This window comes from Ochotona princeps, chromosome 14 (assembly GCF_030435755.1).
Source record: "Ochotona princeps isolate mOchPri1 chromosome 14, mOchPri1.hap1, whole genome shotgun sequence".
Classification (NCBI taxonomy): Eukaryota; Metazoa; Chordata; class Mammalia; order Lagomorpha; family Ochotonidae; genus Ochotona; species Ochotona princeps.
The window spans coordinates 32,957,821-32,975,527 of NC_080845.1; the positions used below are offsets into that span (position 1 = coordinate 32,957,821).

The 17,707-nt window shown below is 42.9% G+C and overlaps 1 protein-coding gene across 4 annotated transcripts in view; it reads left to right on the forward strand.

The window, feature by feature from the left end:
• UBAP2 (ubiquitin associated protein 2) overlaps positions 1–17,707 on the forward strand; it is an 82,763-nt gene that overhangs the window by 23,761 nt on the left and 41,295 nt on the right. For all 4 annotated transcript variants that reach the window (XM_058672939.1, XM_058672942.1, XM_058672940.1 and 1 more), the window contains exons 5-6: positions 8,707–8,860; positions 11,940–12,017. In XM_058672939.1, the coding sequence (XP_058528922.1) occupies positions 8,707–8,860; positions 11,940–12,017 (232 nt within the window). The remainder of the gene's footprint in view (positions 1–8,706; positions 8,861–11,939; positions 12,018–17,707) is intronic.

Genomic DNA, 17,707 nt, shown 5'->3' on the forward strand with positions numbered 1-17,707 from the left:
AAATCATGGACATCTTTCATGTGTTGCTTCAGTTGCCAAATGGCTGCATTTAGCCAGGACTGAGCCAGTGGTTTGGTCCAAGTCTTCCACGTGGATGCAGGAATTCAAGCACTCGGGCCATTTTCCATTTCTTTCCCAGGCACGTTAGGCGAGCTGGGTCAAAAGTGGAGCAGTTGGACTCAAAATTGGCACCAATATGGGATGCTGGCTTTGCAGATGTTGGCTTAACCCGCTGTGCTGCATTGCCAGTTGCCTGTATTGCATTTGTAAAATTTTAATGGAATTTTTAATATTGTTTACATAGTTGAAAGGGATGCATTTTGAACTTCACCTTGATTTGAGTAGTGTTTGAGGGGATATGAGAGTCATTCTGTATTTGTTTTAAGTCCAAGAAATAACATTAACCAGAAATGACTGTTGTTGTGTGTAGTTTATTCATAACGTTGTGGAATCCAAAGACTTGAACTTGATCATCTACTCCATCCTCAGTTTCCGAAATTGTTTGGATATTTCTACCTACTGAAAATTTCTCTTGGCCTAACTAATGTTTCTTCATATCAGATGTCACCTCTAACTTTTCATTGTATGTTTTTTTTTTTTTTTTCAAAGATTTATTCATTTTATTACAGCCAGATATACACAGAGGAGGAGAGACAGAGAGGAAGATCTTCCGTCCGATGATTCACTCCCCAAGTGAGCCGCAACGGGCCGATGCGCGCCGATCCGATGCCGGGAACCAGGAACCTCTTCCGGGTCTCCCATGCGGGTGCAGTGTCCCAAAGCATTGGGTCGTCCTCAACTGCTTTCCCAGGCCACAAGCAGGGAGCTGGATGGGAAGTGGAGCTGCCGGGACCAGAACCGGCGCCCATATGGGACCCCCGGGCTTTCAAGGCGAGGACTTTAGCTGCTAGACCATGCCTCTGGGCCCTCATTGTATGTTGATCAGGATCTGCCGGTTTTTCTCTTTACATGTGGATATTCTTACGTTCTCCTAACGTGATATGAGAATAAGTTTCATTATTTTTTTTTGTATTTTTAAAAAATATTTATTTTTATTACAAAGTCAGATATAGAGAGAGGAGGAGATATAGAGAGGAAGATCTTCCGTCCGATGATTCACTCCCCATGTGAATGCAACGGCCGGTGTTGTGCCAATCCAAGGCCAGGAGCCAGGAACTTCCTCCAGGTCTCCCACATGGGCGCAGGATCCTAAGGCATTGGGGCTGTCCTTGACTGCTTTCCCAGGCCACAAGCAGTGAGCTGGATGGGAAGTGGAGCTGCTGGGATTAATATGGGATCCCGGTGTGTGCAAGGCGAGAACTTTAGCTGCGAGGCCATGCCGTCGGGCCTAAGTTTCTTTATGTAACATTTGGTGAACGTATGAGTAAGCTTAACAGTCTTGCTTTTGTATTTTTAGAAGTGACAGAGCTAAAGCTTCCTCAGGCAGTTGTCAGTTGTAATCTTGATTTCTGTGTGTTCACTGTTCAGAGTTTTCTTTTAATTTTCATATTGAAGGGATAATTTCTGAGAAGGTAGAAACATTGATTCACTTAAAAGAGGTGAAGACATCAAATGTGTCTGGGTTTCAGTGTTCTGTGGTTGGGCTTGAATCTAAAGCAGATGGTTATAGGCTTAATATTAGAAAAGAAAGCTAGAATATTGTATAAAGGTAGTTTTTTTTTGTTTGGCTTTTTTTTTGTTGTTTTTTTTTTTTGGTGGGGGGGTTACCTGTTGAACATAGTTGTTTTTTCAGTGCGGCCACATTGAATTTTCTTTCTTTGCCTCTGAAGAAAGTGGCCTGTAAGAGCCTGGATACAAGGGCAGAAGAGTCATTGTTTAGAGGTCAGCAGGCTTGGTGGTGGTGGTGGGGAGGGAACGGAGACCCACGCACAACATCTTTGTGAAATCCTGATTTGTTCAGAAACATTGTGTGGCACATAGCAATTTTTCCTTCTGATTGCCCTGTTTCTTACCTGGTTGCTGACTGAAGCAACTGTGACTAACCAGCTGGAAAGAGTTTGTGTAACTGAGGTACTGTTAATTGAAGTGGGGTGGCAGATTGTAAACACTGTAAGGTTGCTAGGAGCAAGAGCATTTCATAAGACTTGTAGGAAAACAAGTCTTGTCCTGTAGGCTGCTTTTCTGTGAACAGGGTCTTGTGGGGGAAGTTACTGCTTTGGGAAGGTGTTAGGTGGACTTGTCCACCATATTCTTAAGGGTGAATTTGTTTTTTTTCTCACGTAATGATGATTATCATAGAGCAAAATAGGGAACACATGTTCGTAAGTGCTAAGCATTTAGTTTCATCTTCATTTTTTGTTTTCATGTGAAAATTGTTTTTGTGGTCAGTCCCCTGCATTCCTCTACTTGTTTATCTTTGTATGTTGTCTGTGTTGTTGGGTCTTTGTGAAACTGAAAGAGTGAATGAGTTGGCTGTGAAAGCAGCTTTCCTGATTACTAAAATATGCCACAGTTTCTTCACCTGCATCTGTACAAGTGCTAAAATTGGGACGGCAAATGCTGCCATAGGCTTTTTTTTTTGAAATCGTCCGTAGTTACTTGGCTCACATTAAGCTCCTGATCTGTATGCTTCTGCAGTTGTACGAGTGTGCGATAGCAGCTTTACCATTTACTGTGGGGTTAACAGGAATTGCCTTTTCTACCATTCTTCTACTTCCCCCAGAAATTCTTGTTGGTCTTTTTAAATTCATCAGCCAATACGTGCTTGGCAGAGGGCTATACTTTGCCTAATGATGTGGGGCAAGATGTGCCTTTCCCTGGTGCTTTGCACAGAAAGCTGCCCATTTTGTGGTGGATGAGTAGTGTAAATGCCAAAGTGTTTTACGTCTTCACACAGCTAGTACACCGTGGATGTGCACATGCACATAGAGGCAAAACAGCGTACTGTTTATAATTTTTGCAGGATCTTTGGAAATTTACTTATATTTTCCTCACAAAAGGATTGGAGTCTGTTTCATACAGTTGTCTAGTTTATTCAGATTAAAAAAACAATCAAATTTGTACACTATAGCATTCTTTCTCTGAAGTTTTTGAGCTTTATTTAATTAGAAAAGCATTGCAGAGAGGCCAACAATGTGGGGTAGTAGGCCAAGTCTTTGCCTGCCTTGGTGGTATCCTGTATGGGTGTTAGTTCATGTCTTGGTCGCTCCACTTCTAGTCTAGCTCCCTGTTTATGCCTGGGAAGGCAGAACAGGCTGGCTCAAATCCTTGGATGCCTGCACCCTCTTTGGAGACCCGGAAAAAGCTTCTGCCTTCAGATTGAGCGCTAGCTGTAGTGGCTGTGTGAAGAGTGAGCTAGGAGATGGAAGATCTTTCTCTTTCCTTCTCTCTGTAATTATTATCAAATTAAAGGTAAAATAAATTTTTTTTTAAGATTCATTTATTTATTTATTTTTTATTACAAAGTCAGATAGACAGGAGGATAGATAGAAAGGAAGTGGAGCTGCTGGGATTAGAACCGGCAACCATATGGGATCCCAGCACATTCAAGGTGAGGACCTTAGCCACTAGGCCACGCCACCAGGCCCAGAATCAATTTTTTTTAAAGATTTATTTATTTTATTACAAAGTCAGATATACAGAGAGGAGGAGAGACAGAGAGGAAGGTCTTCCATCCGATGATTCACTCCCCAAGTGAGCCGCAATAGGCCGATGCGCGCCAATCCGAAGCCGGGAACCAGGAACCTCTTCTTGGTCTCCCACGTGGGTGCAGGGTCCCAATGCATTGGGCCGTCCTCGACTGCTTTCCCAAGCCACAAGCAGGGAGCTGGATGGGAAGTGGAGCTGCCGGGATTAGAACCGGCGCCCATATGGGATCCGGAGCGTTCAAGGCGAGGACTTTAGCTGCTAGGCCATGCCGCCGGGCCCTAAAATAAATTTTTTAAAAAGCATTGCAAAAGATTAAGTCAAATTAAACTTTGATAGCTACTTCTCATATTTTTCTAAGACTCTTATTTGAAATAAAAATAATCTGGTATGTGCTATTTGCTAATAGTTTGCCATTCTTACATATGTAAATTGAAATTCTTTTGTTGTTTTCTTTTACTTTATTATTATTATTATCATTTTGTGATGCAGTTCTATAGGCCCTGGGATTTCCCTTTCCTCCACTCTAAATTCCCTCCCCCTTTACTAAGTTCCCCTAAAGCATTACTATAGTATAGTTTTTCATACACAGTCATATGTCCATCATTGAGGTCATGGACAATGGCAGAGTCCAGCATCCTATTGTCAAGATATACTAAACAGTTTCATTGGGAGTCCATCTTTGATATAGAAGTAGAAATGCATAGTGCATTGATTGTACCCTCACATGTGGGTGAATATGTCACTGAAGAAATGAAAAAGAACCTTGTTGAAGAAAATGATGCTACTGTATGATCTATGAGTCTGTGAAGAAGTTAATGAGAGTTTTGAAGAAAAGAAACAAAAAAAATCAAACTCCAAGAGATAGTTTCTGCTGATTTTTGTTGGTGAGATATGTCTTTTGTAGGCAAAAAATACATGGATGTTGTGTTTTAAATCCAGTCTACTAATTTATGATGTTTGAATGATGAGTTTAACCTGTTTACATTTAAGGTTCATTTACATTCAAGGTTCATATGAATGGGTGGTAATTTGGTCTTGTCATTTTAGCAGTAGGTTGTTAATTGATTTAGTCTTCTGTTGTTATTTTACTGGGATGTTCTTTCGCATTCTATTTTGGAGATTCTCCACTGAATTTTTAATTTGCTCCATTGTATTCTTAATTTCTGATATATCAGCTTTCATTTGATTCATTTCCCGTGTGACATGTTCCTTAAATTTCTTGAATTCCTGTGTTACATGCTTCTTGTGATTGATAAGAAGCTTTATAACAAGTGTTTTGAATTCTGTATCCCCCATTTTCTCAATGTCTTCTTCAGTTAACTCTGAGGTTGGCAAAGGGTTTTGCTCCTTTGCAGGGGAAAATCCGGTAATATTTATTGTGGCTTTATTGGTAATTGTACTTCTGGTTATCAGACTCTTCTCCTTGGGGCAAGTTTCTAAGCTGTGTCACCCATAGGTCTACAGTTCAATTTTACTGATTCTGTTTGGTACGCAGCTCTTTGTTTGCAGTCACTTGTGCCACTCCCTCCAGCGAGTTCAAGGTTTGGGCTCTTATGTTAGACTTCCACTATGGTCTCCGTAGCCCCAGCTCCTGGCTCACCAGTCTCCATCTCATGTGATCCCATGCTGAGGCTGCACTGTTGTCTGTACAACCTTTCTCTTACTTCCCGTTAGAGTAGTTTCTAGGATTAAGGAGACACCAGGTGTCCTGTGTAACTAGATTGTTGGCAGTGCTGATGTTTCTGGAACCTGCTGGCGGTTAGGTCTGAGGACTACATGGACATTGTTTGACCTGTGCGATGCCAAAGCTGCTACCAGCTCAGCGCATGGTGCAGCTCAGTTGTCCCTGCAGTCTTAAAGCCTTTTTCACACTGTACAGAATGGTGCCTGATGTGCCACTACTAGAGTTCTTGATCTGCTGGCCGTCAGGTGTGAGTGCTAGTTGGACCCTTCTTGGGTGGAACCTGTAGGATTTCACGTTGTTGCAGTTCACTGCGCCAAAAATGAGTTCACTTGAGCCCGGCATGGTGGCCTAGCGGCTAAAGTCCTCGCCTTGAAAGCCCCAGGATCCCATATGGGCGCCGGTTCTAATCCCGGCAGCTCCACTTCCCATCCAGCTCCCTGCTTGTCGCCTGGGAAAGCAGTCGAGGATGGCCCAGTGCCTTGGGATACTGCACCCGTGTGGGAGACCAAGAAGAGGTTCTTGGTTCCCGGCATCGGGTCGGCGCACACCGGCCCGTTGCGGCTCACTTGGGGAGTGAATCATCGGACGGAAGATCTTCCTCTCTGTCTCTCCTCCTCTCTGTATATCTGACTTTGTAATAAAAAAAAAATTTAAAAAAAAAAAATGAGTTCACTCCCAGCTCAGTACAGATCCAAAACTTGTTACTCCCTATACAAAATGGTGCTTGATTCAGCTCTTGGGGACAGACTGGGCTGTGAAATGTACTGTGATCCTGCACTGCCTGTCTGGGACCTGATGCGCTGTCTCTGCTCTTGGTGAAATCAAACAGACCAGGATGGGCAATTCTTTTTCTGGGTTCACCTCCTGAGCTCCCAGTGAATGTCGCATCCTACCTTGTTGCTGGTGGAGATTGCTGTTCTCTGAATGCCAAATGCCATTTGGGTATCATCACTGCAGCACCACACTGTTGTGTTGGCTGCTTTCCCATGTCTGTCAGTCTGTAGTTACCCCTCTGCTATCATTCTATCTCCTGTTTGCTGGAATGTTCCCTCTCTGCTTCACACTGGCTAATGTTTCTCTGTCTGTTTATTTTATTTTTTTTAATTATTTATTATTTAACTTCATTAATTACATTGTATTATGTGACACAGTTTCATAGGTACTTGGGTTCTCCCACCCCTCCCCAAACCCTCCCACCATGGTGGATTCCTCCACCTTGTTGCATAACCACAGCTCAAGTTCAGTTGAGATTCCCCCATTGCAAGCGTATACCAAACATAGAGTCCAGCATCTTATTGTCCAGTATGGAGAATATTCAGACAACTCAAATTCAACATACCGTATGATCCAGCAATAGCACTCCTAGGAATATATCCAGAACACTTGTTTTATGAGAAACCAACATGCTCTCCTATGCTCATAGCAGCACAATCAGTAATTGCAAAAACATAGAAGCAACCAAAATGCCCATCAATAGAGGATTGGATAAGAAAGCTATGGTACATCTACTCCATGGAATACTACTCAGCTATTAAAAAAAACAAAATGCAGTTCTTTGTGGCCAAATGGGCCAAACTGGAAACCATAATGCTAAGGGAAATGAGCCAATCACAAAAGGTTAAATACCACATGTTTGCCTTAATTTAAGATGATATGATCTTATGTATAACATGTTATGTTTTGAATGTTATATGTTGTGTATAAACTAAATTGAAGTATAGGTGAGGTGGTCACAGAAGGTGGCTGGGAACTCGCATTTACTTTTAACATATTGTTTACTCATTACTATGTCAATTAATTCTCCGTCTGTTTAAATGTGTCCTTACCCTATTCCGCCGTCTTGATTCTCCCACCACTTTTTTAAAAAGATGTGTGTATGTTTATGTTTATTTAACTTTTATTGGAAAGTCAGATATACGGAGAGGAGATACAGAAAGTAAGATCTTCCATCCGTTGGTTCACTCTCGAAGCAGCCGCGATAGCCAGAGCTGAGCTGATTTGAAGCCAGGAGCAGAGAGCCTCCTCTGGATCTTCCTCGTGGGTGCAGGGTCCCAAGGTGTTGGGCCATCCTCGACTGCTTTCCCAGGCCACAAGCAGGGAGCTGGAAGGGAAGCGGGACCACTGGGATTAGAACCGAGGCCCATATAGGATTCCAGTGCGTGCAAGGCAGGGATTTACAGCTGCTAGACTGCTGAGCCATTGGATATCTTTTAATATCCAGTGTTTCTGTATCAAATTATATGAGATATAAAGAAATCCAGAGATTCACATAAAAATTATCTGAAGCTTACTGGTTTGGAAATAATTTTACTCCAGTGTCGTGAATTTTGTATTAGTAATATCCAGGCTTGTTTTGGTTATACAGTATGGATTATTTTCTTTTATGATTTTTTAGGATGTTTAAAGTCATTATGACTTATTTTGGGATTAAGTCACTTCAAATCCCATGTGAAAAAGCAATTAGAATGGGATTTCTCTTTAACATATCCTGATTGACATTCTACTCAGAAATGTATTGTTTCATTTTCTGCAGACAAAAGTATTTATGATAAAATTTGGTATTGCAAGTGGAGTGGGGAAAGAAAGGAAGCTGTGCTGGGCATGGTGGGGCAGTTAGTTTTATTCTCTGTGATGCCAGCATCTCATATAGGCACCATTTTATATCCCAGCTGTTCGATTTCCAGACTGGCTGTCTGCTTTTGGCCTAGGAAAGCAGTGGAGGATGGTTCAAGACTGGGACTCTGCCATCCACGTGGAAAACTGGAAGAAGCTCCTGGCTACCAGCTTTGAATCGGTTCAGATCTGACCATTGCAACCATTTGGGGAAAACTAGTGGACAGAAGACCTTCTCTCTAAAATCTTCCTTTCAGTGCTGGGCCAAGCTGAAGCTGGGAACTATGTGGTGCATTTGGGTCTTCCATGGAGGAGCAGAGATCAAAGCACTTGGGCCATTTTATGTTGGTTTTCTAGATACATAATGGAGTTGGGTCAGAAATGGAGCTTCTAAACTTGAACTGCTACCCATATAGGATGCTGATTTTGCAGTTGGCAGTTAACGTTCTGTGCCACAGTGCTGGCCCCCATTCTGAATAATTTGTAATATTTGAAATACTAACAATTGAAAGCAGAAAAATTTGGAAGACCTATATATTAGTAGTTTGAAAGTATATTGCTGATTTGAGGTGAAGTAGTATATGTCTTGGAAAGTGGCTGTTTAGTGGAAAACTGTGTTGGTAGGTCAGCAGGCGGTTAGCATTGTCATTTGATCATCGAAGTAGTAAAAGTATAGGATGAAGATTTAAAATAATAATAAGCCATTTAACCGCACATCCTGGGCTATTTAGATAAAAGCATGCTCAAATTGTACGTACTTTTAATGACCAGGCTGAATAATAACCTTTTCTTTTTCATAGACTTCCTGGGAGACTGTAGGAGGCAAGAAGAAAAACTTGGGGAAAGAAAATTTAGAAAACAAAGAAAACAGAGAGAAAAGAAATGAGAGAGAACCAAGCCGAGGACGTGGCAACAGCAACAGGAAAGGAAGAGGTGGCAGTCGTTCCAGAGAATGTAAGTACAGACTTTCGTTCAGCCCTGCTGTGTGTTTGCATGCAGTATGAAAGGCTGAAAGGCTACTTCTAGCATTGCTGGTAAGCTCATCCTTAATGGCAGGATTTCTCCTTAAAGCTAGAACTAGGTATTTGAATTAGGTGTTTGAGGGTTTCACTTAGTAGTAAATGAAATATTTTTTATAGATGGTACACTTGAAAGACAGAGTGATAGAGATGTGGCCACAACTGCTAGGGCTGTGCCAGGCAGAATCCAAGAGGTGGGAATGGCATCTTGATTTTGAATACCGCTGTTAGTAGATATCCAAGCACTTGAACCATCAATGACTGCCTCTGGTCATTAGTAGGGAGCATGATTAGGAGTGGAGTAGCTGGCACTCAAGCTGACACTCAGGTATGGGATATGGGCATGCCAAACAGTAGCCCAACATGCTATACCATGATGTCCACTAAAGTGAAATTGGTTTTAGGCTGGCGTTGTGGCTTAGCAGTTATACAACCTCCTGCAATGCTGGCATCTTATACAGGGGCCTACTTGATGGTTAAATACTGCACTTCACAATCCACCTCCCTGCTAATGCAACTGGGAGAGTAGTGTTAAGATGGACCACGTCCTTGTTCCTCCGTACTCAGATGGTCACATCTGCTAGAGACATGCTGATCTGAAGTTGGGAGCCAGGATCCTCTTCTGGATCTCTCAGGTGGGTGCTGGGTCCCAAGGCTTTGGACCGTCCTCCACTGCTTTCTCAGGCCACACGTAAAGAGCTGGATGGCAAGTCAGTCAGTTGGGACATGAACTAATCATGAATCAGCTCCCCTAGGGGATGCTGGCGCCACAGGGCAGAGGATTAGCCCGATTTACCACTGTACCAGCCCTGTCTCCCTCTTTAACCAAAGGAAACATTTTCTTGTCATACCAAACATGCTATATAGATTTGGGTTAGATTAACAGGAAAACTATTGAGCAACTTTTCGCATTACTTTATTAGATTTATGTTTTGGCGGCAATTACAGCCCTACCATCCCTACCATATGCAAATGCAAAATAGCTAAGTTATGAATGGGACATATTTAGCATAATAACCTAGTGAATTTGGTAACTCACTCATTCCATTATGTCATATATATATTGTGTGTGTATATATAAAGCACTGAATAAAATATGTGAAAATAAATGGAGTGTAATAGCTAAAAATGAAGTGTTGTATATTATTTCTTTTTATGATGGATTTATTTGAAGGACAGAGTTAGAGAAAGATCTACTGTCTGCTGGATAATTCTCCAAATTTTTACATCAGTCAGGGCTGGAACAGGCCAAAGGCAGTAGCCTGAAACTCCCATCAGAGTCTGTCGTGTGTAATAAGGGCCCAAGCACCTGGTCCATCACTCGCTGCTTTTCAAGGTGCGTTGCTAGGAAGCTGGATTGAAAGTGAAGAAGCAGGAACTTGAACCCACACTCTTGTAAGTGCTGGTGTCTCAGGCAGTGGCTTAACCCACTACACCACAATGTCTGCCCCAAAATATCTATATTACTATTTTAATGGAGTTATTAAAAACCATTATTGTATGAACCCTGAAATGAGTATTGTGGGAAAAGTTTTGACAGATTAAGTGCTTTGCCTGCGAAGGTCTCGCTGAGAGTTAATGCCCTTGAAGAGGCATGCAGAGCAAGCCATGCTGGGGTGTCTGGTATGTAGTTTCTGTAGAATGAGGTCATTAGTGCCTATGTGGAGATGAGGACGAGCAAGCACTCAGAGTATGCTCTAGAAACCAAACTAAGAAACTCAAACTTTTTTAGACTCCCATCTTTCAAAGTATTTCTGTTTTGTCATTCTGAGCCATTCCAGGCTTTCTGTTCATTTTTTTTAAAAAGATTTATTTATTTTTATTACCAAGTAAGATATATAGAGAGGAGGAGAAATAGAGAGGAAGATCTTCCGTCCGATGATTCACTCCCCAAGTGAGCCGCAACAGCTGGTGCTGTGCCGATCCGAAGCCGGGAACCTGGAACGTTCTCCAGGTCTCCCACACAGGTGCAGGGTCCCAAAGCTCTGGGCCGTCCTTGACTGCTTTCCCAGGCGACAAGCAGGGAGCTGGATGGGAAGTGGAGCTGCTGGGATTAGAACCGGCGCCCATATGGGATCCCGGCGCGTTCAAGGTGAGGACCCTAGCCAGGCCACGCCTCCGGGCCCTCTATTCATTTTTATTATTAAGGATTTACTTATTTCAAAATCAGAGTTAGAGATGTAAAGAGGACCAGGTGCAATAGCCTGGTGGCTAAAGTCCTCACTTTGTACAAGGGGATCCTGTATGGGCTCCTCTTTAAGTCCCAGCTGCTTTACTTCCCATCCAGCTCCCGGCTTGTGCCCTGGGAAAGCAGTTGAGGATGGCCCAAAGCCTTGGAACCTTGCACCCACGTGGGAGACCTGGAAAGAAGTTCCTGGCTCCTGGCTTTGGATTGGCGCAGCTCCAGCCATTGTAGCCACTTGCAGAGTGAATGGGCAGAAGATCTTCCTTTCTGTCTCTCCTCCTCTCTGTATATCTGACTATCCAATAAAAACAAATCTTAAACCACCGGTTTGTTCACTCCCCAAGTGTCCACAACAAATAGAGCTGTACCAGCCTAAAGCTTGGTGAGTACAGGGAGCCGAGGCCTCGTGCCATTTTCTGCTGCTTTCCCAGGCACATTTGCAATTAGCTGGATGGGAAGTGGAGCAGCTGGGACTTGCATCGGTATCAATATGGGATCCTGACAGTGCAAACAGAGGATTAGCTTGCTACATATCTGTGCAGACTCCAGAAATGAGTGTATTTTAGGGAAGCACAAGCTTATATTGATGAGAGGGAAATCAGCAGATTAGTCTAATTTTGTTTCTGGAATTTTGACATCTGAGATAAGTAAGATATATTGTGATTCAGTTTTTGAGTTGTTTTTTGTTTCTATTATTGCTAAACTTTTGGGTTAAATTTAGTCTTCTCTTTAGCCTTTATTCTGATTGTGTCCTATATATGTCTGGTAGGATTATGTGTGAGAGATTTGGAAAGAAAAATAAGTTTTCTGCTCTTTTTTTTCCCCCTAGTTAGAAATGAAGAAAATGGAATTGATTGCAGTCAAGGGGACAAATCTTCAGATCGTGGGAAGCGAGCACGTGGTAGAGGTAAGATAGGACTAGAGGGAAAAAACGTATGAGATCAGATGGAAAAGGTCTAGCATTGCTTTCCGAAGTCTCTGATCTGATTGAGGGTGGCAGTGTCGCCCGAAAGAAGGGTTGATCTCCTAAGGTGTTGTGATTCGTTTACTGTTTCCTCTGAATTAGCTGTTAAGCTTGTATCATTTTTTAAAGCTTTATTTATTTTTATTGGAAATGCAGATATACAGAGAGGAGGAGAGACAGAGAGGAAGATTTTTGGTTGGCTGATTCACTCCCCAATTGACTACAACAGCCGGTGCTGCGTTGATCCATGGCCAGGATCCAGGAGCTTCTTCTGAGTCTCTCACATGTGTGCAGGATCCCAATGCCTCGGGCCATCCTCTTCTGTTTTCCCAGGCTACAAGCAAGCAGTTGGTTGGGAAGTGAAGCACCTGGTATCAGAACCAGTGCCTATATGGGATCCCAGTGTGTGCAAGGGAAGGACTTTAGCCACTAGTCTACTGGTCCGGGCCCCGATTTCGATATTTTTAATTTGCATTTTCACAGTGATGAGTAATGCTTAGGATTTTATCATACCCGTTGGCTGTATTTGATACAAATACACATATACCACATTTTGAAGTTCTCGCATTGTTTAAAAATAATACATTACCTTTTAATTTTCACTTTTAATTTGAAAGGTAGAGACAGAGAGGGCATGAGAAACAGACGATCATTAGCTTACCCTCCAGTGCCCACAGTGCCATGTATGGTCCACACAGAGTACAGTGACTTTCAATGGAAGCTTCGAAATATTCTTAAAAAATATGTTGTGTGAACTTTATTTTAAAAAGTATTTATTTGAAACATTGTGTTACAGAGAGAGCCTGTGAGGGAGGGAGGGCTAGAAGGGTGGAGAGAGGGAAAGATGAGAGAGATGGATGCATAAACTTCATCAGTTGTTCTCCCAGTGGTCACAGTGGTTAGAGCTGAGGGTGGAACCAGGACTGGACTAAACCTAACGCAGGAGCCAGTTATCTCATCTAGTCTGCCACATGCGTGGAGGGACCCAAACACTTAGGCCTTCTTCTGCTTCTTTCCCAGGTGTGTTAGCAGGCAGCTGGATTGGAAGCAGGCACCTGGGACTGAAGTTAGTGTCAATATGGGATGCTGGCGTTACAGGTGGAAACTTATTTCATGCTGCCACACCATCAGTCCTTTTTTTTTTTTCTTCTTAAAAGATTTATCTATTTTATTAGAAAGACAGATGTACACAGAGGAGAAGAGACAGAGAGGAAGATCTTCTGTCCGATGAATCACTCCCGAAGTGGCCGCAACGGCCAGTATTGAGCCAATCCAAAGCCAGGAGCCAGGAACTTCTTTCCGGGTCTCCCACGCGGGTGCAGGGTCCCAAGGCTTTGGACCGTCCTCAACTGCCTTCCCAGGCCACAAGCAGGGATCTGGATGGGAAGTGGAGCTGCCGGGATTAGAACCGGCGCCCATATGGGATCCCAGGGCGTTCAAGGTGAGGACTTAACCAGTATGCTATTGCGCTGGGCCCCCATCAGTCCTTTTTTGCTTTCAAAGAATTATGTGTTTATTTTTACTTTCAAAAATTTACTTTTTTTTAAAGACTCAGTTACACACGGAGAGAGAGATTTAATCCACTGTTTCTTTCCAGAGAAGCTGCAATGGCCAGAGCTGGGCCATGCTGAAGCCAAGAGCTTGGAACTTAATACTTGTTACCCACATTGCTTTCTCAGACTAGTTATCAGATCAGAGGTAGAGCAGCCCGAGCTTCAACCTAGTGTTACAGAGAATACTTGTTCTATGTACCATAATAGTGACCACTCTTTCAAAATTGTTTTATTTAATTTTTTCCCTTTTTATTATTTGAAATATACAGAGTGCAGGGGTAGGGGTGAGAAGAGAGGCTGGGGAGAGAAAGAGGAAGGCCTGCAGTATAAACTTTAAAGGTAGAAGATGTTAGCATGAAAGGGACTCACTGGGGATCCAGTGGGAGTAGGAGTGGTGTCTGGTTTGAAACAGAGCTTCTATATCTTTCTTTGCTTTCTCAATCAGGTACATGAACCCAGGTAAGTTTTCTGCCAAGTAGAATTTGCCGTATAGTTTTTTATACATTGAGATGCTGGAGGTGAATTCTGATGCTTGTTCACAACTTTTTCATTAATAAATATACAGTGTATGTAAGTAGAAACCTATGTACATAACCCAGTGAGCATTTAATTTTCCTCAAGAGTCTCTAGGAACTTTTGATAAAAACAGCTAAGATCAAACCAACCACGTGATTCGTTTTGTGCCCCCTCCGTTTTAAATTTTTTTTTTTTAACATTTATTCATTTTATTACAGCCAGATATACACAGAGGAGGAGAGACAGAGAGGAAGATCTTCCATCCGATGATTCACTCCCCAAGTGAGCCGCAACGGGCCGATGCCCGCCGATCCGATGCCGGGAACCTGGAACCTCTTCCGGGTCTCCCACGCGGGTGCAGTGTCCCAATGCATTGGGCCGTCCTCGACTGCTTTCCCAGGCCACAAGCAGGGAACTGGATGGGAAGTGGAGCTGCTGGGATTAGAACCGGCGCCCATATGGGATCGTGGCATGTGCAAGGCGAGGACATTTAGCCGCTAGGCCACGCTGCCAGACCCAATCAGGTGGAATCTTATCTAGCAAAGGCAAACTGGTTAACAAAAATTGAAAATGGGGCCCGGCGGCGTGGCCTAACGGCTAAAGTCCTCGCCTTGAAAGCCCCAGGATCCCATATGGCCGCCGGTTCTAATCCCGGCAGCTCCACTTCCAATCCAGCTCCCTGCTTGTGGCCCGGGAAGGCAGTCAAGGACGGCCCAAAGCCTTGGGACCCTGCACCCACGTGGGAGACCCGGAAGAAGTTCCTGGCTCCTAGCTTTGCATCGGCATAGCACTGGCCGTTGCGGCTCACTTGGGGAGTGAATCATTGGACGGAAGATCTTCCTCTCTGTATATCTGACGTGGTAATAAAAATAAATAAATATTTAAAAAAAAAGATTCCACCTAATTGACTTGTAGGAGTGATTTGTGGTTTAAACATATATATGTTGTAAAGGCAGAGGAGGAGAGTTGGAGACAAAGATCTACTGTCAGCTGGTTCACTCATCAGGTTGCCTTAGTGACTGGAGCTGAACCATCTGAAGCCAGGAGCTTCTTTCGGGTTTCCATGTGGGTACTACAGGGTCCCAAGGCTTTGGGTTGTCCTTGACTGCTTTCCCAGGCCACAAGCAGAGAGCTGAATGGAAGCAGAGCAGCAAGGACATGAACTGGCACCCATATGGGATCCTGGTGCATACAAGGTGAGGATTTAGCCACTAGGCACCGTGCTGTGTCCAGTACTCATGTACCTTAACGTTAATGAAGATATTGTAAATAAAACTTTTGCCTTGTAAACTGAGTTGGAAATAAGAGCAGTAGTCAGATAAAGGTAAAATTCTCCTATTTAAGGAGATAGTGTGTGCTGTTATCTGGTGTGCGTAGGGCCTCGTTTAGACAGTACTGCTGACAAAGTACCTATAGTGGCGATGGCATAGTTGAAGAAAGAGAAATGCAGATGAGGATGTGACAGTGCAGAGCCCAGTGAGAGGCCCCTTACATGGAACCAAATTTTATTCGTCACAAAATAAAACCTTTAATGGTGTGTTAAATATGCATGGATGGACCTTGAAATGTGATTCTCACATTTTGAAATTAGAATAAGATTTTCTGTCATTCAGCTGGATTGCCCAAATATTAACATTTATTTTCTCTTTCTGTATAGAAATAATGTATGTATGTTTTCATGAGATTTTACATGCTGCCTTTCAAAAACACATTTTATGTAAAGTGCAGAAATAAAGATATGCGTCTCAGTCTTTCCCTTGGTCTTAGCCAAAAGGCCGAGAAGCGATTCATCTCAGTCTTTCAAGATTTACAGCTTTTAAGAAAAAAGGGTGGCCTGGAGTGGTATTCTGGTGGCTAAAGTCCTTACCTTGCATGTGCTGGGAATTCGTAATGACAGCAGTTTGTGTCACGGAAACTCCACTTCCCATCCAGCTCCCTCCTGTCTGGGAAAGCAGTGGAGGACGGCTCAAGGCCTTGGGACCCTGCACCAATGTGGGAGACCTGGAGGAAGTTCCTGGCTTTGCATGCACTTTAGTCTGTACGTTGTGAGTATTTGAGAGTAGATCAGCAGGTACAGGATCTTTCTCTCTCTCTCTCCTTTTCTCTGTAAAAATTTTTTTCTTTTAAGATTTGTTTGCTTTTATTGGAAAGTTAAATAGACAGAGAGGAGGAGAGACAGAGAGGAAGATCTTCCATCTGCTGGTTCACTCCTCAAATGGCCGCAACAGCCGGAGCTGAGCCAATCAGAAGCCAGGAGCCTGGAGCTTTTTCTCATCGCCCACGTGATTGCAGGATTCCAAGGCTTTGGGCTGTCCTGAACTGCTTTCCCAGGCCACATGCAGGGAGCTGGATGGGAAGCAAGGCCTTTTAAAAAGAAATAAATTGATTGGTGTTGTGACATAGTAATTCAAGTTTCTGCATATGATGTTTGCATCCAATATGGGCTCCAGCTTGAGTCCTGTGCTTTTAAAAATATTGTCTCTGCCAGTAGATGTGAGGCGGTGCTTTATTGCAGTTTTTATTATGTTTTCTTTTTAAATTATGAATTTATGTGCTTAATGGTCATTTCTGTGTTTTGTTATTTTCTGTGTTATTTATGCTTTCAGCTCCTTGGATACTTTTTGAATCTTGGGTTTTTTTTGTTGTTGTTGACTCTTTGTGGTTATGTCTATTTTTTTGTATACGCCACTGTCTTAGGTATGCAGTTGACGAGCATTATCGCTCATTCTATGGGTTGACATTTTTGTCTGTTGCTTAATGTCTTTTGAATATACATAGAAATTGTATCCACTGGTTGATTCTTCAGATGTCAGCAGTAGCTGGGGTTGGGTAGTATGAAGGCAGAATTTAGTCTGCGTTTCCCGTAAGAGTGACCTTCCCAAGTTCTGTGTTGGCAGGAATTTCTGTCAGAAGCAGAGCCTCTGTCACCCAATGAAGTGTTCTCATAGGGGATGTGGGCTTCCTAATTAGGGACGTTACTCTGTCAAACGCCTGCCCTCGTAGTTTCTACTTTGATAAAGTCCAATTCTTTTGCTTCTGTTTACTTTGCTTTGGATATCCTATTTGTAAGCCTGTGTCTAATCCAGTTGTGTGATGTTTTCCCTGTGTTTTCTTGTTAGAATTTTATAATTAAAATCTTAAGGTAAGGTTTTAGTGCTCAGAATTTATAGGAAATCAATTCATTTCTTTTTCTTTGCTTTTAGATTTATTTATTTTCATGGTATTAATTAGGGTGATAAGGGTCAATGGCTACAGGAAAGTGAGTGAGACCATTATTTCCACATTCTCTTTTTTCCCTTTCTGTATCTGGACGACGGGGGGAGATAAGGGGAAAAACCACAACCAGCCTCGCACATGCCTCTGCACTTTGGGGTGGAGGGCAGCCATCAGAAACCAACCCAGGGTCCCTGATGTGGGGCATGCTCTGAAGGTCCTGCTCATGAAGTTTTGATAGTTCCACAGCTCTGATTTACTGATGATCTTGCCACTCCAAGCACAACGAAATTTCTCCAGAATCCACTGATTGTCATAGTCCATCTTAGCTTCTCTTTGTCTGTGTATTCC